Below are 25181 nucleotides of genomic sequence, written 5' to 3' on the forward strand. Positions count from 1 at the left end.
TTAAAATTTTGTCACTTTTATGTAGAAATCTTTTTCACTTGCTTCTCTTGAGACTGTTTTGCTGGAAAAACAAAACAGAAGCAAATCAACCAACCAATTAGCAAATAGAAACAAACATTAAAAAACAGAAAAAAAAAAAAGTTTGGATGCCCTCCCTGCACAAGTAAAAACTGATCCTCTAACCATCAGCTTCTTATAATCCAGTAAAATCCATGAGAGATTGACATTGATGCTGCAAAAGCTGTTGACAAGAAAGCAAATTTGAAGGATGCTACTCTCACTTGTCTCTTTAGATCTCTGGCCAACAACATCTTTGGAAAGTCAAGAGGCAAAGGGGAAATGTTAACCCCATTTGCTATGCATTGAAATGTGTCCCTTCAAAAATTCATATGTTATTTAAAGAGTTGTGTTAATAAAAGAAAAAGTTTCTTAAAAATGCATATGTTGAATCATCACATAGTACACCTTTTAAAATTCCTATTGTACATCCTAAATAAACAATTTTAATTTGTCAGTTATACCTCAATAAAGCTGGAAATAAAAAAAATGCATATATCCAAGTCTTAACTCTCAGTATCTAAGAATGTGACATTATCATATTTGGAAGTATGGTTCTTGCAGTTATAATTAATGAAGATGAGGTCATCCTGGAGTAGGCTATGTCTCTAAACCAATTTGACCAGTTTCATTATACAAAGAGGATATTTGGACATAGAGGCATACCAGGGAGATGCCGTGTGAAGATTGGAGTTACGCTACCACAAGCCAAGGAACTACCAGCAGCCAGGAGAGACCTGAATCAGACCCTTTCCTAGAGCCTTCAGAGGGGGCGTGGCCCTACCAACAACTTGAGCTTGGACTTCTAAGCTCCCAAACTGTGAGAAAATACATTTCTGTTGTGTGATTCACTCAGCTTGTGGAACCTGATTATAGAAGCCCAATGTCACAAAGATACCATATTTCTCACATTAAAATACTTTTACCAGTTTCTTTTTCCTCCTATCCTTGATACTTTCATTGAAGTGTAGTGACAAAATTTGCCTGAATCTTACAGGCTCATAAACAAGATTAATTTATTTATTCCATTTCTTTTTTTTCCTATAATATGATTTATTTGTTTTAAACTATAATAAATACCAACAATTTCATACCAAGAAAAAAGTGTAAATAATCATTGTAATAGGATAATTTCTACAGCTTGTTCCATTTTTAATGATAATTAATTTTTCTCTCAAAGTTGTTGAATCTCTCTTGCTCAGAGAAAGAGATCTTATCTAGTTAGTTGAAATGCCTTAATTCAAATTAGGAAAATTGTTTTATGAAACAAAAAATCCAAATTTCTTCATGAGGTTAGAACCCATTAATTGCAAACAATAAAATATATGATGTTGGAAACACATACATTTAAATATGAGTTATTTTCATATCCCAGATCTATTTGACTCTGGGCACTGAATGATACAGCATAGAATGACTAACACATTGCATTTAAACAGGAATGGGAAACAATAAAGAAATGACCAAAACCTCAAAGAGTTCAGTTCATTACTTCTAACCAGTAGTGAAACTCTGTGAAATATTGCTTGTTATTATTTTTTTAAGTTGTTGCTTTGGTCCTCTGTCCCCCTCCAACTATCAGCCATTTCAGGTGGTTTTCCTAATCTCAAATGCATACAGTGAGATTTCTCTAAAGTGCTGTTTACACTTACTGTTTCCACTTCCTCATCTCTCATTATTTATTCAGTCTTCTCAGACTTCCGTCCATGTTTTTCCACTGAGATAAGATTTGTCTAGCTAAATATTTTGGTCAAGTTGTTGTTGATATAGCATGACACTCCCAGTCATTCTGTATGAGTGATCATGCCTCCAGATTAAAATTTCCTTTTTTATATCTCAGGCTCTTGTGGATCCCTGAGTTGGGAAGATCCCCTAGAGAAGGGAATGGCTACAGTCTCCAGTATTCTTGCCTGGGGAATTCCACGCACAGAGGAGCCTGGAGGGCCACAGTCCATGGAGTCACAAAGAGTCAGATACAACTGAGCAACTAATATTTTCTTTCTTGTGGACTGAGTATCATTAAATACCATCATGAGGGCAGGAGGATATGCCATCACAATAGAGCTAATTATCATCTCTTTAGGACTAAAACTACCAATGAGAACAAGATATAGAGGATCTCTGCAGTCTAGACTGGAACTTGTAATGGATAGACATGACCTCACCACTCATGAAGGCAATGGCCCAAGATAGAAGTATTCCAGACAAGGCTTATCTCCCCCAGTGATCTGAAGGACCCATGCGGTGTGTTGCCTTTCTCACCCACAGATCCAAAGCACACAGTCCCTCCCAAGAGATGGTAGAAGGTTTACTCACGTATTTTCCACATCCTGGATAGTGTCAGACAGAGGCATATTTCTGGTTTCAGGTTGGAAAAGGACAACAAGACCAGCAATGATGGGAAAGACTCCGTAGATGATCCAGGGCAGGGTGGGTAGATACACCACTAGGGTCATCAGGAGAGGAGCCAGTGCTGCCCCACACCTACTAACCATTGCATCTAATCCAAAAGCTTTTGCCCTAAGGGGTAAGCAAGAATATATAATAATCCAGTAAAAATCCACATTTGTAACTTATGATCTATGTTTGATGTGATTATGTAACACAATAAAACATAATTATTATATATGTATGGGCTTTATGAAAAACACTTGATTTTGTGATTTGCTATGTGCTTTTCCATCTGTCTTTGACAAGATTGAGATGTGTTAGACCCATTTTCATAATTTTAAACAGATGCATTGAAATACTGTTCAGTATAGTACATGGCACCAAGTCATCTTTAACATTTATATTAAAACATCACTCTTTAGAAAATCCATATCCAAAGTCAACGGTAATTAAAATTAAATCCACATTTTGTTTTTATTTCCTAATATTTTTGGTACTTCACATTTCTTTTCTAGGCATTTATTTTGTCTTTATTTTTATGAATATTTACATTTTGTATAAAAATTCTGTAACCTATTTTCATTCATTATTTTTTTTCAGCATCTACTAAATTTTTTATTAAAATGGAAATTCCTAGGTAATAACTTGGCAAGGACTTTTGGGGGTAGATTTTTCTCAATTTAATGTCAAAAAACTTCTTTGAAATCTTGCATTTGTCTCAAATTATATTCCAATTTTGCATGTAATTTTACCTCCAATTTGGGTCTTGGTGGGAATAGTACAGGAAAATGTCTTTAAAATGTTGTATTGGTTTTGGCCATACAACAAGACAAATCAGCCATAGTTATACATATATCGTCTCCCTCTTGAGCCTCCTTCCCTTCCCCCCATCCCACCCCTCTAGATAATCACACACCAGGTCGCGCTCCCTGTGTTATATAGAAGCTTCTCACCAGATACCTATTTTACACACAGTAGCGTTACGTATGTTTATGCTACTCTCTGCATTTGTCCCACTCTCTCCTCCTCCACTGTGTCCACAAGTCTGTTATCTATGTCTGCATCTCCATTCCTTCCCTGCAAGGAGGTTTATCAATACCATTTTTCTAGATTCCATATACATGCCTTAGTATACGATATTTGTCTTTCTCTTTCTCACTTAGTTAACTCTGTATAACGGGCTCTAGGTTCATCCACCTCACTAGAACTGACTGATTCGGTATTTTGCATTTCTGTTTTACACTCATACCTGGAACTTACAAATGGTAAACTATCACCTTCTTACATGTGGAATTAGAACATTTTCCTGGTCCCTTCCCTAAAGCACAAATTTTATTAAACTATTGGACACTATATATCAAGCTTTAACCAGGCTTCCCGAGATATAAAAAGTCTTATACCTGAGAAGAGTGGGCATGAGTTCATCACAGTGGACGCAGTAACTGGTGACAGCAGCAGCAACACAGCTGATCCCCACACTTGCCAAAGCCACACACAGAGCCTGCATTTCTGGACAGAGGAAGATCAGTGGGGTTAAGACAACTGTGTGGAAACAATCAGCATCCAGCAAGTTTAGTCAACACCAACAACTCTATAGACTATTTGAACGTTGGTTGTAGAAAATATTACAGTAGCAGAGATCATGGAGTCTTTTATAATCTGAGAGATATAAAATTATCAACATAGGTTGTAAAATGTACATAAAATGATCCAGATTAATTATAGCAAATCTCTCTGCGTATCTGAGATTTGCCAGAGAACAGGAAGAAAAGGTGAGTCTGGTAGAAATTTGCATCTACTTATTCTGTCCAATACTTATTATATTTTTATTGTAGAAGATAGGACTGTCATGCGGAAGACTCAGCTCTAAAGTTAAGGACTTCACGATTAAAATGTAGAATTTAAAGAGACCAGTCATCCTAGGTTCCTTGGGATTTAGGAGGTTTTAGCAATGTGGGATTCTCATGGAAAAAACCAGGAAACTCAGGCAAACCTCAGTGAGTCAGTTGACCTAGTGTAGAAACAGCATTGCCATGGGTATGACACCAGAGAGTAATAGGAAGACAGGACTGCTCTGTTAGTGGAAAAGCTAAAGAGAACCCAGGTCTACATCAATGTTAGACATGAGAAACCAAGAAAGGAAATTTTGTTTGGATAACAGGACCACTAAAAAAAAATTTGGAGAAAAAGTTTTCTGCACAGTATAAAAAGAAATCTAGTTATGACTTTATAATATTGTAAAGAACACTCTTGTAAGGGAATAAGTTTGTGTCATTAGTGACATTCTGAGGAGCACAGCCCTCTAATGCTGTGCAGCACATTCCTGCACTGGGAGATGGTAAAGTATTGTGCCCATTATGGTTCTCCTAATCAATACATATTTTCATTCTATTAACTTATAAAGTAATCTAACATGGAATGGACAGGGATTTTAATCTGCTTAAATCCTGTTCCTGCTGTTTACGGCTTCATTCCTTGGAAAAAGGAGATTTCTTTTTTTTTTTTTTTTTTTCATTTCCTGCTGCTGCTGCTGCTGCTGCGTCGCTTCAGTCGTGTCCGACTCTGTGCGACCCCATAGACAGCGGCCCACCAGGCTCCCCCGTCCCTGGGATTCTCCAGGCAAGAACGCTGGAGTGGGTTGCCATTTCCTTCTCCAAGGCATGAAAGTGAAAAGTGAATGTGAAGTCGCTCAGTCGTGTCTGACTCTTCGAGACCCCATGGACTGCAGCCCACCAGGCTCCTCCGCCCACGGGATTTTCCAGGCAAGAATACTGGAGTGGGGTGCCATTGCCTTCTCCCTTCATTTCCTGGGAGACTACCATAAACAAGAGCTGTAGTCATGGTGACTTAATAGCCCATTCACATGTGTATACTAGAGATGGGAAAAGTGGAGCAGTCATCAAAGGTGCTAATGAAGAGTGCAAAACAAAGGGGTGACCATACTGTGTCCTCACCTGGGATATAAGTGCAAAGCCTCAGCCCTCCCCCCACACTTGTTATTCAAAGTGTGATTGGACAAAGGGCAAGAGAACAAGTGCTCCCTAGGGAGATAGTCTGGAATAAATGCTACCAGTTTATAGACACTTCCATGATCTGATGAAGATGAATATATGCCTGATTTGCCCTTCACTGACCTTTGTTTTTTTCCCCAAAAAAATATTAACAGAAAACCTCATAAATCATCAGATTGGTTTGGGGGAATACTTAGCTCAAAATATGAACCTATCTTTAAACCTAATTTCAGACAAGTGTGACCAATTACAGTCCCTGAAGGATGGGGAAAGACCCTTCCTTTCCCCAAAGTCCAGTCTCCTCTCACCTTGGGGCACAAATGTATTGGCCAAAATGGAAAGTCCCACCAGGAACAAGAAAAGCATCTGCGTTGGTCGACGGCCCTTGTAATTCAGTACTACAAGTGCAAGACATCGGGCTAAGGTGGTGAGAGCTCCAAAGATGACCTGGAACAGGAATATATTGCTTCCAAAGTGCTGTAGATTCATAGAGATGCCATAAAGGGGTACTGTGACAGCAAACCTGCAGTGAACAAAAGAAGAAAGACGCAAGCCATAAGATTTAGAGCCCAGGTACGGCAGTTGATGATTTTATCCACCCAGGCAGCTAAAGAATAAAGTCTCAACCTAGTTTCTTCAATTTTAGATGGTAAAGTTACCATAAATAATTACATGGCTATAAATGAAAACAATATTCCTTTTGTCCTTTTTGGAGTCTCTAAGCAAAGAGTTGTCAGTAAAAATATAATGTGACTCAATCGCCAAACTGGATGGTACCGAGAATTTGAAAACATAAGCATTAAAACTAAAAATTTAGGGAAATAACTTCTTTTTGAGGGTTGTCTGTATGCAGAGAGTCCTCCCTTTCTTCCCCCAAAGCCAATACTGTAAAGCACTTCCCTTTTCTCAACTAGTGACTGAAACTGCAAAGAAGCTACCTGTGTCCCCTTGACTTGGCAGCATAGTATGCTGGTGTCCAAACAGAATTCTGGGAAATTTAAAGTTCATATCAGATTTCATGGGGCTAAAAGAAAATGTAAGAATGCAGGAAAGCAAACATGCACCAACTGTACCATCAGATATGGAATCAAAGATTCCCGGTGAGGATCTACCGTTTAACCAAGGAGCATCTAAGGGAATGGAATCCACTTTAAGGATCTACTTCACCAGAGAGATCTAGACTTAGACATTGCAAGAGATATATATTTCATTGTAGTTTTAATTTACATTTCTCTACTAATGAGCAATGTTGAGGATTTTTCATGTGTTTGTTAGCCATCTGTATGTCTTTGGAGAAATGTCTGTTTAGGTCTTTTTCCCACTGTTTGATTGGGTTGTTTGTTTTTCTGGCATTGAGTTGTATGAGCTGCTTGTTTATTTTGGAAAATAGCCATTTGTCAGTTGTTTTATTCGCTATTATTTTCTCCCATTCTAGGCTTGCCTTTTCACCTTGCTTATAGTTTCCTTTGCTGTGCAGAAGTTTTAAAGTTTAATCAGGCCCCGCTTGTTTACTTTTATTTTTATTTCCATTACTCTAGGAGGTGGGTCATAGAGGATCTTGCTTTGATTTATGTCATGGAGTGTTCTGCCTACGTTATTCTCTAAGAGTTTTATAGTTTCTAGTTCTACATTTAGGTCTTTAATCCATTTTGAGTTTATTTTTGTGTATGGTGTTAGGAAGTGTTCTAATTTCATTCTTTTACATGTAGCTGTCCAGTTTTCCCAGCACCATTTATTGAAGAGGTTGTCTTTGCACCCATTTTATATTCTTACCTCTTTTGTCAAAAACAAGGTACCTATAGGTGCGTGGGTTTATTTCTGGGCTTTCTATCTTGTTACATTGGTCTAGATTTCTGTTTCTGTGCCAGTACCATACTGTCTTGATGACTGTAGCTTTGTAGTATAATCTGAATTCAGGAAGGTTGATTTCCTCCAGCTCCATTCTTCTTTCTCAAAACTGCTTTGGCTATTCGGGATCTTTTGTGTTTCCATATGAATTGTGAAACTTTTTGTTCTAGTTCTGTGAAAAATGTCATTGGTAATTTGATAGGGATGGCATTGAATCTGTAGATTACATTTGGTGTATAGTCATTTTCACAATATCGATTCTTCCTACCCAGGAACATGGACTATCTCTCCATCTGTTTATGTCATCTTTGATTTCTTTCATTAGTGTCTTATAATTTTCTGTGTACAGTTATTTTGTCTCCTTAGTAAGTTTATCCCTAGATATTTATTTTTTTGTGTTGCAATGGTGAATGGGATTGATTCCTTAATTTCTCTTTCTGATTTTTCAATGTTAGTATATAGAAATGCAAGTGGTTTCTATATCATGAAATTTTACTAAATTCACTGATTAGCTCTGGTGATTTTCTGATAGTATCTTTAGGGTTTTCTATGTATAGTATCATGTCATCTGCAAACAGTGAGAGCTTTACTTCTTCTTTTCCAATCTGGATCCCTTTTATTTCTTTTTCTTCTCTGATTGCTGTAGCTAGGGTTTCCAGAACTATGTTGAATGATAGTGGTGAAAGCGGACATATTTGTCTTGTTCCTGAGCTTAGGGAGAATGCTTTCATTTTTTTACCATTGAGAATAATGTTTGTTGTAGGCCTATCATATATGGCCTTTACTATGTTGAGGTAAGTTCCTTCTATGCCCATATTTTAAAGGCTGTTAATCATAAATGGGTGCTGAATTTTGTCAAAGGCTTTTTCTCCATCTACTGAGATTGTCATACGGTTTTATCTTTCAATTTGTTAATATAGTATATCACATTGATTGATTTGCATATATTGAAGAATCCTTGCATTCCTGGAATAAATCCAATGTGATCAAGTTGTATGAACTTTTTGATGTGTTGCTGAATTCTGTTTGCTAAAATTTTGTTGAGGATTTTTACTTCTATGTTCATCAGTGATTTTGGCCTGTAGTTTTCTTTTTTGTGTTATCTTTGTCTGGTTTGGGATCAGGGTGATGGTGGCCTCATAGAATGAGTTTGGAAGTGTTCCTTCCTCTGCAATTTTTTGACAAGAGTTTTAGAAGGATAGGTGTTAGCTCTTCTCTAAATAGTTGATAGAATTCTTCTGTGAAGCCATCTGGTCCTGGACTTTTGTTTTTTGGGAGATTTTTGATCACTGCTTCAATTGCAGTGCTTGTAATTGGGTTGTTCTTAATTTTTATTTCTTCCTGATTCAGTCTTGGAAGATTGAACTTTTATAAGAATCTGCCTGTTTCTTCCAGGTTATCCATTTTATTGCCATATAGTTGTTCATAATAATCTCTTATAATCCTTTGTATTTCTGCATTGTCTGTTGTAACCTCTCATTTTTCATTTCTAATTTTGTTTTGATTCTCCTTTCTTTTTTTCCTGATGAGTCTAGTTAAATGCTTGTCAATTTTATCTTCTCAAAGGGCAAGCTTTTAGTTTTATTATTCTTTATAATTGTTTCCTTCATTTCTTTTTCATTTATTTCTGCTCAGATCTTTATGATTTTTTTCCTTCTACTAATTTTAGGGTTTTTTTGTTGTTCTTCTTCTTTTTCCAGTTGTTTTAGGTGTAAAGTTAGATTGTCTATTCAATGTTTTTCTTGTTTCTTGAAGTAAGATTTTATTGCTATAATCTTCCCTCTTAAAACTTTTTTGCTGCATCCCATAGGTTTTGAGTTGTCGTGTTTTCATTTGTTTCTAGAAATTTTTTGATTTCCCTTTTGATTTCTTCAGTCACCTGTTGGTTATTTCAAAACATGTTGTTTAATCTCCATGTGTTTGTGTTTCTTACCACTTTTTTTCTGGTAATTGACATCTAGTCTCACAACACTGTCATCAGAGAAGACGCCTGACACAATTTCAATTTTCTTAAATTTACTGAGATTTGATTTGTGACCCAAGATGTGGTCTATCCTGGAGAATGTTCCATGTGCACTTGAAAAGAAGGTGTATTCTTCTGTATTTGGATGGAATGTCCTGAAGATGTAAATGAGATTCATCTCATCTAATGCATCATTTAAGACTTGTGTTTCCTTATTAATTTACTGTTTTGATGATCTGTCCATTGGTGTGAATGGGGTGTTAAAGTCTCCTACTATTATTGTGTTACTGTCAATTTCTCCTTTTATGTATGTTAGTGTTTGTCTTCAGAGAAGGCAATGGCACCCCATTCCAATACTCTTGCCTGGAAAATCCCATGGATGGAGGAGTCTGGAAGGCTGCAGTCCATGGGGTCGCTAAGAGTCACACGACTGAGCAACTTCACTTTCACTTTTCACTTTCATGCATTGGAGAAGGAAATGGCAACTCACTCAAGTGTTCTTGCCTGGAGAATCCCAAGGATGGGGGAGCCTGGTGGTCTGCCGTCTATGGGGTCGCACAGAGTCAGACACGACTGAAGCAACTTAGCAGCAGCAGCAGTGCTTGTCTTATGTATTGAGGTGCTCCTATGTTGGGTGCATAGATATTTACAATTATTGGTCTTCCTCTTGGATTGATCCCTTGATCTTTATGTAGTGTCCTTCTGTATCTCTTGTAGTATTCTTTGAGGTCTGTTTTTATCTGATATGAGGATTGCTACTCCAGCTTTCTTTTGCTTCCCATTTGCATGGAATATATTTTTCCATCCCCTGACTTTCAGTCTATATGTGTCTTGAGGTCTGAAGTGGGTTTCTTGTAGACAGCATATATACGGGTCTTGTTTTTGTATTCATTCAGCCATTCTGTCTTTTGGTTGGAGCATTTAATCCATTTACATTTAAAGTAACTATTTTTTTAATTTAATTTTATTTTTAAACTTTACATAATTGTATTAGTTTTGCCAAATATCAAAATGTATCCGCCACAGGTATACATGTGCGCCCCACCCTGAACCCTCCTCCCTCCTCCCTCCCCATACCATCCCTCTGGGTCGTCCCAGTGCACCAGCCCCAAGCATCCAGTATCGTGCATCGAACCTGGACTGGCAACTCATTTCATACATGATATTTTACATGTTTCAATGCCATTCTCCCAAATCTTCCCACCCTCTCCCTCTCCCACAGAGTCCATAAGACTGTTCTATACATCAGTGTCTCTTTTGCTGTTGATATGTATGTTCCTATTGCCATTTCCTTAATTGTTTGGGGTTGCGTTTTTAGATCTTTTTTCTTTTCTTGTATTTCTTGACTATATAGGTCCCTTTAACATTTGTTGTAAAGCTGGATTGGTGATACTGAATTCTCTTAATTTTTGTTTGTCTGAAAAGCTTTTTATTTCTCTATCAATTTTGAATGAGATCCTTGCTGGGTACTGTAATCTTGGCTGTAGATTTTTCCCTTTCAGTACTTTAAATATATCCTGCCATCCCTTCTGGCCTGCAGAGTTTCTGCTGAAAGATCAGCTGTTAATTGTATGGGGTTTGCCTTGTATATTACTTGTTGCTTCTCCCTCACTGCTTTTAATATTCTTTCTTTGTACTTTGTCTTTGTTAGTTTGTTTAGTATGTGTCTTGGTGTGTTTCTCCTTGGGTTTATTCTATATGGGAGTCTTTGTGCCTCTTGGACTTGATTGACTATTTCCTTTTCCATGTTGGAGAAATTTTCAACTATAATCTCTTCAAAAAATTTCTCATAAACTTTGTTTTTTTCTTCTTCTGGGACCCCTATAATTCAAATGCTGGTGTATTTGATATTGTCCCAGAGGTCTCTGAGACTATTCTCAGTTCTTTTCATTCCTTTACTTTATTCTGCTCTTCAGAAGTTATTTCCATCATTTTATCTTCCAGCTCACTGATTCATTCTTCTGCTTCAGATATTCTGCTATTGATTCCTTCTAGAGTATTTTTAATTTCAGTAAATGTATTGTTTGTCTCTGTATGTTTATTCTTTAGTTCTTCTAGATCTTTGTCAGTTGATTCTTGTATTTTCTTCATTTTGTTTTCAAGGTTTTTGATCATTTTTACTATCATTATTCTGTATTGTTTTTCAGGTAGTTTGCCTATTTCCTCTTCATTTATTTGGACTTTTGCATTTCTAGTTTGTTCCTTCGTTTGTGTAGTATTTCTCTGCCTTTTCATTAATTTTTTTAACTTATTGGGTTTGAGGTCTCCTTTTCCCAGACTTCAAGGTTGAATTCTTTCTTCCTTTTGGTTTCTGCCCTCCTAAGGTTGGTGCAGTGGTTTGCATAAGCTTCATATAGGGTGAGATTTGTGCTGAGTTTTTGTTTGCTTGTTTGTTTGTTTGTTTTTCCTCTGATGGGCAAGGCTGAGTGAGGTGGTAATCCTGTCTGCTGATGATTGGGTTTTAGCACTCACAGGGTGCTACTGGTGATTGGGTGACGTGGGGTCTTGTATTCAAGTGGTTTCCTTTCTGCGAGTTCTCACTGTTTGATACTCCCTTGGGTTAGTTCTCTGATACAAGTCTAGGGTCTTGGAGTAGGTGCTCCCACTCCAAAGACTCAGGGCTTGACCTCTGGTCAGGGACAAAGATTTCACAAGTGGTTTGTTATGGAATTAAGTGAGATTAAAACAAAAATGCAAAAATGAGAAACAAAAGATGAACCTCAGACAAATGGCAGTTACAAAGTCAGGCAAATAATAATCAAAATAAAGAAATATACACATATACATATACACCCATAAGCAAAGTGAAAACAGTCCAACAAAAATAAAGAATGCAGTAGATTAACCTGGCAAACAAAAGAAATAAAAAAATTAGATTTACCAGTTAAGAACAAAACTAACTAAAAGACAAACTGGAAAACAAAACTAAAGCAAGGTGCCAAGTGGGGAATAAAGCAATGAAAACAAAACTAACAATTATGTTGAGAGGAAAGGAAAGAGAGACAGGAAAGAAAGAACAGATATGCAAAGTTAAATAGAGGTAGATGAAGAAGATTTGTATACATTAACGATTAACTGCAAGGGGAAAAGAGTAGGAAAAGCAAACAAAGGAATGAATGTAGAATAATAGTTATAGGTTTAAAAGATTAAAATTTTAAAAAGAGGAAAAAAAAAAAAAGGAAAACTTCACAGAACTGCAAAAGCCCAATGTAGAGGCAGAGGTTTATATCAATAATAAAAATATGTCACTGAAAAAAAAAAAACTCAAAAGCTTTATTAGGTTTCATAGTGCCAATAAAATTGACAACTACAGCAGAGCGGGGGAAAAGGGAAAAAGAAAAAAGGAAAAAAAATCCAAAAGAATCTACAGAACAAGTCAAAACGTAAGAATAATAAATGTTTTTCTTGAGTCACTGCTGTCAGAGTCCTTTCCCTCGCTGGGAGTCACAGTCCACCTCACCTCCCTAGAATGCTCTCCAACACTGTGCTGACCTCTGGACCTGCTGTGGGGGCAGCTCAGATTCTAATCTGGTCCTACTCCTATGTGTTCTTGCTTCCAAGGTCCACAGCTATCAGAATTAGTGCATTTTCTTTTGTGAGAGCTCTCAAGAACATTTTATATACTCCATAGACACAGAGTCCACCTAGTTGATCATGTGGATTTAATCTGCAGCTTGTACAGCTTGTGGAAAGGTTTTGGGTCTTCTTCCTTAGCCACACTGCCCCTGGGTTTCAATTGTGGTTTTATTTCCACCACTACATGTGGGTCGTCCACTGGGGTTTGCTTCTGAGGTTGCCCTGGAGGTTTTGGGTTTGCCCCTGTGAGGGCCAGGTGTGGAGGTGGTGCAGCTGCTTGGATCACAGGGGTTCTGGCAGCACCAGGTACTCAGGGACGTTGGCAGCTAGAGCAGCAGGAAATATAGTGATCTGGAAGGGTATGGCAACCAATATTGGCCAATATGCTCCAGTATTCTTGCCTGGAGAACCACCTTCCCTGACAGGGAAGCCTGGCAGGCCACAGTCTATAGGGTCATAAAGAGTTGGACACGACTGAAGTGACCTTGTGTGCATAGACACAAGACTTTTTTTGCCTGTGGCAGTTCTGCCCCAGTGAGAGTTGAGCATGAAGTTGGCGCAGCTGCTTGGCTTGCAGGGACCCTGGCAGCACCAAGTGTGCAGGGACACGGACTGCCTCTGCTGCAGGAGTTATGGCCCTATCAGAGTCGTTCTTCGAGCCTCTTGTAGCTGATGATCAGAAGGCCTCTTTGGCCATTCTTTCCTCCTAGTTTCTCCTATTCAGGCCCTTGGAGGGCTCCCTTGCCTGGGGTCCTTCTCTCTTGTTCCATGTATCAGGCACATAGAGGGGTCCCCCTGGCCAGAGTCCTACTCTGTAGATCGGCACATCAGTCACTGAAAGGAGCACCCTGGGTGGGGTCCCGCTCTGCAGTTCAGTGCGTCAGGCATTTGATGGGCCAGGCTCTCTATTGTTCAGCTACCAATGCTGGCGTGCGGGGAGAGAGAGGCTATGGTGATGGCTTCACCCCCTACATGTGACTCAGCAGTATCGCCTTGCTTCCATGGCTGCCATGTTTTCTTCCATCGGCATTCCCCACCACAATCCATCCCTTGCCTAATCCCCTCTCAATCTGTCTCTCCACAATCAACAACAGCCCTCGCCCTGGGATCGCGCCACAATCCCCAACTCCAGGTCCCAGCCACTATGCCTTCCAGGGGACCCACATCCCTGTCCAGGGTATATATGGCTGCAGCAAGGAATGTCTGATTCTCATTCCATTTAGGCTGCCACAGATCAGCTGTTTCACTCTCAGCCTTAAATGTTTCTCCTCTGACTCAGACAATTGTCCCATTGTGGGGACTGGACTCCTGCTTCAGTTTTCTCTCCCACCAAGGGCAGGTCCAGTCCTACTAACACTCCTATTTTTCCCCCTAGTTCCTTCATCCTACCGAGTTTTGCATGATTCTATATATTCTTTCCCTCTGGTCAGGTACTCCTGTCTGCTCTCAACTGGTATTCTGCATGCACTTCTATGTCTGAAGGTGTATTCCTGATGTATCCATGGAGAGAGATGCACTCCACGTCCACCTACTCCTTTGCCATCTTGTTCTCTCTTCCTCATCTTTTAACCACAAATAAGCCCTCCCTCTCACAACCCTGTCATAACCTTTTACAATAAGCAGATTCATGTTCCCATTCAAGTTGTCATACATTGTGGGTAGCCCACCTCACAAAGAGGAGGAGACAGATCCTTTTACGCAGGTTGGGTGTGCGGAAAAAGTCAAACACAGTAGTTTTGGTCTGTGCTCCCTTCAGCTCCTCCTGCATGGTCACTCTCAAACCCTTGAACAAAAGCAAACAAGTATCATGTGCCAGTAGGATAGGAGAGATGTGTGTCCTTTCTTTCTAGTGTAATATATTCAGGTATGACCAAAATCAAATCCCTTACAATTATACAGTGGAGGTGACAGATAGATTCAAGGGATTAGATCTGATAGACAGCATGCCTGAAGAACTATGGGTGGAGGTTCATAATATTGTAAGGAGGTGGTGACCAAAACCATCCCAAAGAAAAAGAAATGCAAGAAGGCAAAGTGGCTGTCTGAGGAGGCTTCTCAAATAGCTGAGAAAAGAAGAGAAGTGAAAGGCAAAGGAGAAAGGGAAAGATATACCCATCTGAATGCAGAGCTCCAGAGAATAGCATTGAGTGATAAGGAAGCCTTCTTAAGTAAACAATGCAAAGAAACAGAGGAAAATAGAATGGGAAGGACTAGAGATCTCTTCAAGAAAATTGGAGATACCAAGGGAATATTTCTTGCAAGATGGGTATGGTAAAGGACAGAAATGGCAAGTACCTAACAGAAGCAGAAGAGATTAAGAAGAGGTGGCATGACTACACAGAAGAAATACACAAAAAAGGTCTGAAGGACCCAGATAACCATGATGGAGTGTTTACTCACCTAGAGTGAGACATCCTGAAGTGTGAAGTCAAGTGGACCTTAGGAAGCATTATTACGAACAAAGCTAGTGGAGGTGATGGAATTCCAACTGAGCTGTTTAAAATCCTAAAAGATGATGTTGCTAAAATGCTGCACTCAATATGTCAGTTAATTTGTAAAACTCAGCAGTGACCACAGGACTGGAAAAGGTCAGTTTTCATTCCAATCCCAAAGAAAGGCAATGCCAAAGAATGCTCACACTACTACACAATTACACTCATTTCACATGCTACAAGGTGATTCTCAAAATCCTTCAAGCTAGGCTTCAAAGTACACAAACTGAGAACTTCCAGATGTACAAACTGAATTTAGAAAAAGCAGAGGAATCAGAGATCAAATTGCCAACATCTGCTGGATCATAGAAAAGGAAAGGAAATTCCAGAAAAACACCTACTTCCACTTCATTTACTATGCTAAAGCCTTTGACTGTGTAGATCACAACAAATTGTGGAAAATTCTTCAAGAAATGAGTATACCATACCACCTTACTGGCCTCCTGAGAAACCTATAGGCAGGTCAAGAAGCAACAGAATGGACATGGAACAATGAACTGGCTCAAAACGAGAAAGGAGTACGTCAAGGCTATATATTGGGACCCTGCTTATTTAACTTACATGCAGAGTACATCATGCAAAATGCCAGGCTGTAAGACTCACAAGCTGGAATCAAGATAGCCAGGGGAAATATCAACAACCTCAGATATGCAGAAGATACCACTCTAAAGGCATAAAGTGAAGAGGAACAAAAAAGCCTCTTGATGAGTGTGAAAGAGGAGAGTGAAAAAGCTGGCTTAAAATGCAGCATTCAAAAAACTAAAATCATGGCATCCAGTCCCATCACTTCATGACAAATAGTTGGGGAAAAGGGGGAAAAGTGGAAACAGTGGCAACTTTTATTTTCTTCACTCTAAACTCACTATAGATGGTGACCGCAGCCATGAAATTAAAAGACACTTGCTCCTTGGAAGAAAAGCTATGACAAACCTCGACAGTCCATTAAAAAGCAGAGATATCACTTTACTGACAAAGGTCCGTATAGTCAAAGCTATGGTTTTGTAGTCATGTACAGATGTGAAAGTTGGACCATAGAGAAGGCTGAGCACCAAAAAATTGAAGTTTTGAATTGCATGCAAGAGACTCTTGAGAGTCCCTTGGGCAGCAAGGAGATCAAACCAGTCAGTCCTAAAGGAAATCAACCCTGAATATTCATTAGAAGGACTGATGCTGAAGCTCCAATACTTAGCCACCTGCTACAAAGAGCTGACTCATTGGAAAAGACCCTGACGCTGGGAAAGACTGAGGGCAGGAGGAGAAGGGGGCGATAGAAGATGAGATGACTGGATGGAATCACTCAATGGAGGTGAGTTTGAGCAAACTCCGGGAGATAGTGAGGGATAGGGAAGACTGGCGAGGTGCAGTCCATGGGGTCACAAAGAGTTGGACATGACTTAGCAACTGAACAATATTACACATGCAATCACAGGTGTGATGTTGATATGATGGAGTAGGTAAGGAGATAAGGGATACTCCAGGAAATTAAATGGTAACCATTAAATTTTGAAAATGAGAGCACAGAGGGGTCAGGACATCCTGGAGAGTACATAGGATATACAATCAGTCAGGAAGTGAGCTAAAGCTGAAAGCTTCTTTTCTATGAGCTTTATGGCCTTCATGGCCATAAAGAACCAGGGAATTTGTATTCTCAACTAGTCTGCCCTTGTTAGAAAAGCAGCTTGTCTATCTCATTAGGAGAAGGCAGGTGTCAGTTTATGACTCACATTCAGCAGTAACCACCTTCCCTTTCTGCTCACCTCCATGTTCAGGGTTGCCTCGGCATTCTTCATTTCATTTCTGCGTGCAACTTTCTTAAGTTCCCTTAACCCTTGATCTGTTTTATTGGTGACAATCAGCCACCGTGCAGACTCCACCAGCCACCTGATGAAAGAAGGGCCCACAAGTGCAGTCAGTTCTCTCTTGCTTATTTGTCATATGGTTAATTACAGCTAATGCTTTTTGCCTTCAATCCAATATTCACCACTTCAAGTATTGGGTTAGGAAAAGGAGCTCATGTGTTGTTACATACTGCAAGGAAAATACAAGAATGACCACTTTATGTAGTACATCTAAAAGATGTTCTACACGCAAAGGATCATAGAGTTTGCAGTCAAACTGTCTCTCTGCTTACTCAGCAGAAGGTTTTCCAAGAGGCCTAAGAAGCTTAAGTTTGAGAGTCCCTCACTTGCATAATTCCCTCCAAAGCTAAGCATGAGATCCAGCACATTTGTGCACATAGCATATATTCATAATATATATTATCTTGAAAAAAGAAACCCCCAGATGCATTTCAGTTCAGTTCAGTCACTCAGTCAAGTCTGACACTTTGCAACCCCATGGACTGGAGCATGCTAGGCTTCCCTGTCCATCACCAACTCCCAGAACTTGCTCAAACTCACATCCATCAAGTTGGTGATGCCATCCAACCATGTATGCTTTTAGGCCAACAAATATTGTCAATACTCCTGCCACTTCCAGCAATGTTGGTGGAATGCAAATGTAGGGAAGCCTGGTGTGCTACAGTCCACGGGGTCATAAAGAGTCGGACAGCATTGAGTGAACAGCAACAGCTCCATAAATGGGGGTCACCTATTTACATCTGCCCCAGTTTCCTTATCAATAAACAGAGACAATAAACACACCTTCCTGGTTAAGAGGATAGAATGACTTAGCAGATGAGTCTGATGTGGATTATCCTTTTTATTTCTCTCTCTTTGTACTCATGTCACTGTACTAAATCCATAGCAATCTTTCTGGGATCTACTGAATATGACTCTCCCTAGAATGGTTTTAAGTGTAGGCATGAGATTATCCATAAATAAATGTTTGTTAAAATTACTTAAGGGAAGACAGAGTGGTGAACACATGATGTAAATCATCCAATCTGCATGTCATTTTCTCTTCTGGAGAATTTAAGCTGCTATTTTGTTAAATTGCTCTATGAATACATTTTCTGCCTCTTCCTTTATCCAATTTAATATGCAACATAGAAATTCATTGAGAACTTGATTGTATCATATTCATTCCAAAGCCAAAAAATTGAAGCTTTATCTTTCAAAAATATGTAAGTATATATTTTATATTAAGAAAAATAGTAATGGAATAACTCAATGACACAACACTGGGTAAGACTTAGGAAGCAAAATGGCAGAAAATACCTGGAACTCCCAGGCAGAAAGCTCATTGTTATTCTGTGTTCTGCTTCTCAAATCTCAAATTGAACAGAGTAAACAGATGAAAGACCCTGGTTTAGGCAGAAACAATAAGAAAGGGTTCAGGGAATAAGAAAATCAATATATCCCAATTCAGCAAGCATTTTCATCCCAGGTTCCCTTAAAACACAGTGAGAGAGATGCTCATACCTTGAGGAGAAAGAGAAGACAAAGAAAGGTACAGACACCACCAGCTGCAGGGTGCGCCACTCTCTAAAGGCAAAAGCCAGTCCTCCCAGCATCATTTGTCCAATACTAATAGCACAAGTTATCAGCATTATTACCATGGCTTTAGACTGGGACCTTGTCCACTCTGCAACTAAAGGAAAACCCAATTGGGATATTAATGTCATCTAAGGGTGAAATTTCAAGATCAAATTCAAGGCTTGGAAAATGAAGAAGGACAAAACTGTTGACTTACTGAGCATCCAGTTATTTGTTATGATGGCCACAGCAGAACAGCCTGACCAGAAGCGTAGCAAGCAGTAAACGAGGAAGGTGGGAGCAAAGGCTGTGCAGGTCCCAGAGATGGCGAGCTGGAGCAAACAGCACCTGAGAATCAACTTTCGCCCAAACCTAAGAAACAGAGAGTCAGCTTAGATTACGGAGGTAGTGATAATTTGTGGTGAAAAATTAAAAAGACATACTTTGACATTTAGAGAATGTTTTAATAAGTGATTCTTTGTATCTGGAAGCTTGAGTACACAAGAGCCAGGTCAACAATGGAAATAGCTTCAAGGTAACGTTCCTTGTTACCTAAATAAGTAGGTATAACGTTACCTAAACAAGTGTTATAATGTTTTATATAAAAAAAAATTACCGAAACTTCATCACGCAGTCACCAGGAGACCCGACCATGGGATCAAACCCAGATTTCCTGCAATGCAGGTAGATTCTTTACCATCCGAGCCAGCAGGAAGCCCATTAAAAAACTACAGTGTTGGATATTATAATATACTATAGCACTCATTGTACTAACTTATGTACTTAGCAGAGTAGAGAATCTCTATAGTGTGTAGTGCTGCGGCCAGCACAGCAGGTAGGGATCAAAAGCGGTCGACGCACAGTTTGGAAAAAAGAAACTAGAGACAGAATTAAAGTTTTAAAGATGGGACTGGGGGACTCAAGACCTCTTGGGTCAAGAGCCCTGTTTCTCTGAGCCACATCACTTTTATTTAGTGTCTTGGCAAACAGAAAGTATCTATTGTGTTACAATGAAGTCAGCTTCCTGTGTCCCCGGTCACGTCTCCCGTTTTATTGATTACTCTCAACTGTCTTTGTTATTTTCTTGTATAAGGGTTACCACCTAACTGGAGGTCATAGACCCACATATGCTTTGGGAAAACATCTTAGTGTGTGCACAAGCAGTGTTCTGAACTTGCGCTGACCCGGCGTTCCAAGGTCCACACTGTGTTTTTCCTTAGTTAAGCAGGGTATGACAGCCCCAACTGATGTACTTTTATTTGGGTTATACTGTACTGCTATATTTTGCTTTTATTCTTTTCCCATGGTGATTTTCTCATGGCTTAGCCAGAGCAACAGGCAGCTGACTGTTAACTCCTGCAGTGCAGGACACAAGAGGGCTAAAAGTGTACTTTGTTCTCTAGCACCAGACAGGTTAAGATGCAACTGATGCAAAAGATCAGTGAAACAATGCATCAAAGTTGTTAAGGTTTATGTAAGAGTCACACTAAATTTCCATGTATTTGTAAAAATTCCAATTTTCCTTCTGCTTCTGTTTTCTAATTTCATTCTGTTGTAATCACAGAAAATATTTTTTAAAAAGGTTTTTTAAATAACATTTGTTTCTTAAAAGTTAACACGTGCAAAAGAACTGAAAAAACTAAGTCATTCATATTCACAAGCAGTTTGCCATTTGATGTGTTCTTCTAGGTCTCATTTGTGTATTTTCACGATTAAGCATCCATTTTTATGTAATTAAGATCATACAGTTATGTATCATGCTATTTCACACATCTTGAATATTTGCATTAACCAGAAATACACTGGGCTTAGTCGCTCAGTCATGCCCAACTCTTTGCAACCCCATGGACTGTAGTCCAACAGGCTCCTCTGTCCACGGAGATTCTCCAGGCAAGAATACTGGAGTGGGTTTCCATGCCCTCCTCCAGGGGATCTCCCCAACCTAGGGATCAAACCCAGGTCTCCCACATTGCAGGCAGGTTCTTTACTGTCTAAGCCACCACTCAATCTTTAAGAAAAAAACGTAATCGTGCCTTTCTTGGTGACAAAAATTTCAGAGAAGACAAAAATGGCAACAGGTCTCTAGACAAAGATACTGGCAGAGCTATGATTGAAACACTACATTCACTTCATGTTCAGTTTAAAATGAGACATAAAGCAACAGAGTACACAAAGTATAATGCTTCTAAGAAGATTCATTATTCAAACTCAGCTATTAAAGTATTAGCAGGGAGGTGTGTTTTCATTGAATTAATTACTTAACAATGCATTCCTGTAGTACAGCCAGGAGATGCACACACATCAATGGTTATCATCAAAATACAAATATGAACACATCCACACACAGCCCTCCCTCTATATTTCCTTCTGCCCCTCTGCTGCCAACCTAGATGAATAAGTCGTGACTCACATTTCTCAGAGATGGTTTAACAATTCCACGTCTAAGATGTTGCCTTTTATTTTTATCAATTAGAACAAAAATATTTACAGATTGGTTTATTCACTAGTCCCACTTTTTATCATACATTGTCACCTCAGGACATCTAAAAAGCCTAGAAATCTTGCAAAATTTTCTGATTTTTGGCTTTGAGCCTCATACATGGTCAAGTCTGGGGAATGTTCCACGAACCGAATGTGCATTCTTTCATCAAGAAGGGAGTTCTATCCAGGTCTGTTAGCTCTAGCAGTTTGTAGTGCTGCTCACATCTTGTATTTCCTTACTATTATTTGGCTTAGATATTTAATCCACTACTAAAACTGAAGTACTGACGTTCTCAGCTATGAATAGAGAACTACTTTGCCCTTCAGTCATGTCAGTGATTGTTTCATATATTGCGAAGTTCTTTTCTTTAATGCATTGCTATTATTCTGTCTCTAAGATGTGTCTGACTCTTCTCAATTCTATGAACTGCAGCATGCCAGGTTGCCTTGCCCTTCACTATCTCCTGCCTGCAATGTGGGAGACCTGGGTTCCATCCCTGGGTGGGGAAGATCCCCTGGAGAAGGAAATGGCAACCCACTCCAGTATTCTTGCCTGGAGAATCCCATGGACAGAGGAGCCTGAGGGCTACAGTCCACGGGGTCGCAAAGAGTCAGACACGACTGAGCGACTTCACTTTCACTTTCACTATCTCCTAGAGTTTGCTCAAACTACTCAAAGCGATCTACAGATTCAAGGCAATCCCTATCAAATTATCAATGGCATTTTTCACAGAACAAGAACCTCCTGTCTTGAAGCACCTTCCTCTTCTTCCCATTGGTAACTCCTTCTCAACTTTATAAATGAAGTTTATGGTAGTTCACCTCTAAGGATTATTCTGAAATTCCCCTCAGATGTTATGGAGGTGACATTTCTGTGTCCAGTACAGACAGCCCAGTGGCAACAAAATGTCATCCATCAGAATGAGTCTAATTCTACTTTTCCATCTATAACTTCCTGGGAACCAAGCCAACCCACAGTGTAAATTGTGTATGGGAACTCAGTAATGACTTCTCTATGAAACAATCATAAACTGTGAAAACACACAGTGGAAGGGCAGCAGTGATTGGGAGACACTCACCTGTCTGAGAGATGGCCGTATATGAAGCCTCCCACCTGCATTCCAGCCATGAATACAAACTGAACCACTGATTTCTGTGACTGGTGATCACATATGAGGTCCCACTGGAAGAGAAGGAAACCAGCACAGAGGAGCACCACAGCATTTTAAAGCTCTCAATGAGTACATTCTGCTTTCGTTTCCTACATTTACTCGGCTATACTATTTAAGTCCCAGTTTAAGCATGGCTTTTCTAGAAATTCTCAACTCAATCTTTCAGATTTTATCAGGACCAATCTTTATATTCACTGAGGACTACATACCTCAGCGATTCTCAATCTTTTTGATACACTGAAAATAGTTGAGATTTTTTTTTTTTATCACTGATATCTGGATCACACCTAGAGTGAAATACACTGATTTGTTTCTCTAACAATTAGTCAGGAAATGGAATTTTTTAAGGTTAATAGAAGTACTTCCAATTACAACTAGGCTGAGAACATGCAACTAAAAATAATTTTTCACACATTGTATCAAACATGTACTTATCTAAACATCAACCTCCTCATTAAATTTTAAGTTTGGTGACAGTAAAATTCATATCCAGTTTGCTGATTTCCTTATTCTCAATTGTAATTAAAAATGAAGTGAAACTGTTAGTTACTCAGTTGTGTCCGACTATTTGTGACCCATGCACCAGGTTCCACTGTCTGTGGAATTTTCCAAGCAAGCATACTGGAGTGGGTAGCCATTCCCTTCTCCAGGGGGCCTTCCTGACCCAGGGATCAAACCCAGGTCTCCTGCATTACAGGCAGATTCTTTACCATATGAGCCACAAGGGAAGCTGTGATTGTAATGTAAGTTCTTGGCAATTTAAAAAGATAAGCAAAACCAATACAATATTGTAAAGTAAAATTAATTAATTAAATAAATAAATAAAAAGGTAAACAACCACTGAAAGGATAAAAGAGAACTCATTACATTGTCTTCTCAGTAACTGAAGATTTGAACAGTGTCTATTTTATGTTATTCTAAACACCCACACCAAGTACTCAGAAGAGGAAAATGGGGCCTTACCTCAGTCACGATGGTGGAGGAGAACAAGCTGTGGTCATACACCCAGCCGTCCACACAGGGCTCCGTGTCCAGGTCAGTCATGTTGGCGAAGGTCCTATTCAGGTGAAGGAGCTGCCACTGGGGGTGGAGGAAGCGATGACACTTCTCTGGCTTTAAGTTTGAATCCAGTGGGATGGAGATTCTCAGGAGGACATCAGGGCTGAGGATCCCAGTGGCATTATCCAGGATGTAGACCCAGCAGCGATGACCAGGAATGGCAGCAGTGAAGTTCTCCAACAGTATATGACAGGCTGCTATCCCAACAAGAGGAAGAGCTAAAACCATCTGAAGGATCTGGAATTTTCCCAGGCCACCAACTTCATTAAGGAGCTCCTCAAAAGCCATTGTGATGAGGCAAAGGGAGGGAAAACTTTCCTTTCATTAATTCACATGGAATCTGTGTGACTTCACACCAGTTTGTCATCAACGGTTCTCGTCACCTCGCTGCTGTAAGAGAGCAGTGGAAGCAGGTTCCTCAGTCCTTCTGGAGTCACGAGGTATTGGCTTTTTAGTGAAGTCATAGAGAAAATTATTTACCAAAGATTGCTCTATCTGATGAATATTAAATCTGTTTAAAGGTTTACTCACTTAATGCACTTGTCCTCAGTGATTCTGTAAAATCATCACTGGACCTTGACATGAACATGGTTTTTAAATAATCTAAGATAAACCTGCTACACAGTCTTCAGTCATTTCTGGAAAACAGAATTTGAGAGATACAGAAGTGAATTGCTCTATGAATTTTCTGTGGAAAGAACAGAAAGTGAGTGCTTTTCTTGTTTATACTGACTTTAGGCTATAATAATTAACAAAATATAATCCCTTGTTTCTAATTAAAGCAAAGTGAATTGTGGTACAATTACTACCTTTTAGCAACTGCTATTGTGCTTCAGTTTCAATCACACTAGGAATACACAATGATTTTAAAATCCTTCAAATAAAGATACTGAAGAAAGACAGTGGTAAGATCACCTAAGGGTTTATCTTCTGAGATTTTCACTTACAGAATATATTAAGGGTCTTTTATGTGCTACCAGTCAGAACCCTGATGAACTGATCATTTTATCAAAATGTGCCCAGCCTTGTTATCTATAGTAATGTTCCGCTATACCTACATGAGTATGTATTTACTCACTTCAATATAACAATTCCAAGTTTCTTATACTTACAATTTACAAGCTACAACTTTCCAATCCTCTATGTTTTAAAAAGTTTTTATTCATTTATTTATTTTTGGCTGTGCTGGTCTTCATTGCTGCCCTCAGACTTTCTCTAAGCTGTGGTGAGCAGGTGCTACTCTTCAGAGTGATGTGTGGGCTTTTCACTGTGGTGGCTTCTCTAGAAGCACGGTCTCTAGGGCTTCAGCAGTTGCAGCACAGGAGTTCAGTCGTTGTGGTGCTTGGGCTTGCTCCACAGCATGTGGAATCTTCTTGGACCAGGGATTGAATCCATGCCCCCTGTATTGGCAGATGGCTTCCTATCCACTGTACCACTAGGGAAGTTCCCCGTTCATACTTTTCATTGAAATTTTTATTGATATTATTGAAGATTCATTGCAGGAGCAAGAAAAATATAATGTACATGCACTTCACTCAGTTTCCCCCAATAGTAATATTTATAAAATGATAATATGATAATCACAGCTAACATATTGACAGTTACACTGTCTCCTGATCTTATTCAGGTTTTCCCAGTTTTGCCTGTATTTGTATTTGTGTGTTCTTGTATTTAGTACCAGAGTTTTATCATCTGTGTATCTTTCTGTGCCCATC

General features: G+C 39.3%; 1 protein-coding gene across 1 annotated transcript; it reads right to left on the minus strand.

Annotated features, from left to right (window-relative positions):
- On the minus strand, nucleotides 1-23754 carry LOC129653610 (solute carrier family 22 member 10-like). The gene is made up of 10 exons (XM_055583353.1): nucleotides 23371-23754; nucleotides 22315-22418; nucleotides 18972-19126; nucleotides 18701-18869; nucleotides 17096-17219; nucleotides 14514-14629; nucleotides 5768-5982; nucleotides 3849-3957; nucleotides 2374-2577; nucleotides 1-61 (listed from the first exon to the last, which is right to left on the minus strand). The coding sequence occupies exons 1-10, from the start codon at nucleotides 23752-23754 to the stop codon at nucleotides 1-3; spliced, it is 1641 nt and encodes a 546-aa protein (XP_055439328.1).
- Between the last annotated feature and the right edge of the window lie 1427 nt (nucleotides 23755-25181).

Source organism: Bubalus kerabau, chromosome 5, assembly GCF_029407905.1.
Source record: "Bubalus kerabau isolate K-KA32 ecotype Philippines breed swamp buffalo chromosome 5, PCC_UOA_SB_1v2, whole genome shotgun sequence".
NCBI classification, from domain to species: Eukaryota; Metazoa; Chordata; class Mammalia; order Artiodactyla; family Bovidae; genus Bubalus; species Bubalus kerabau.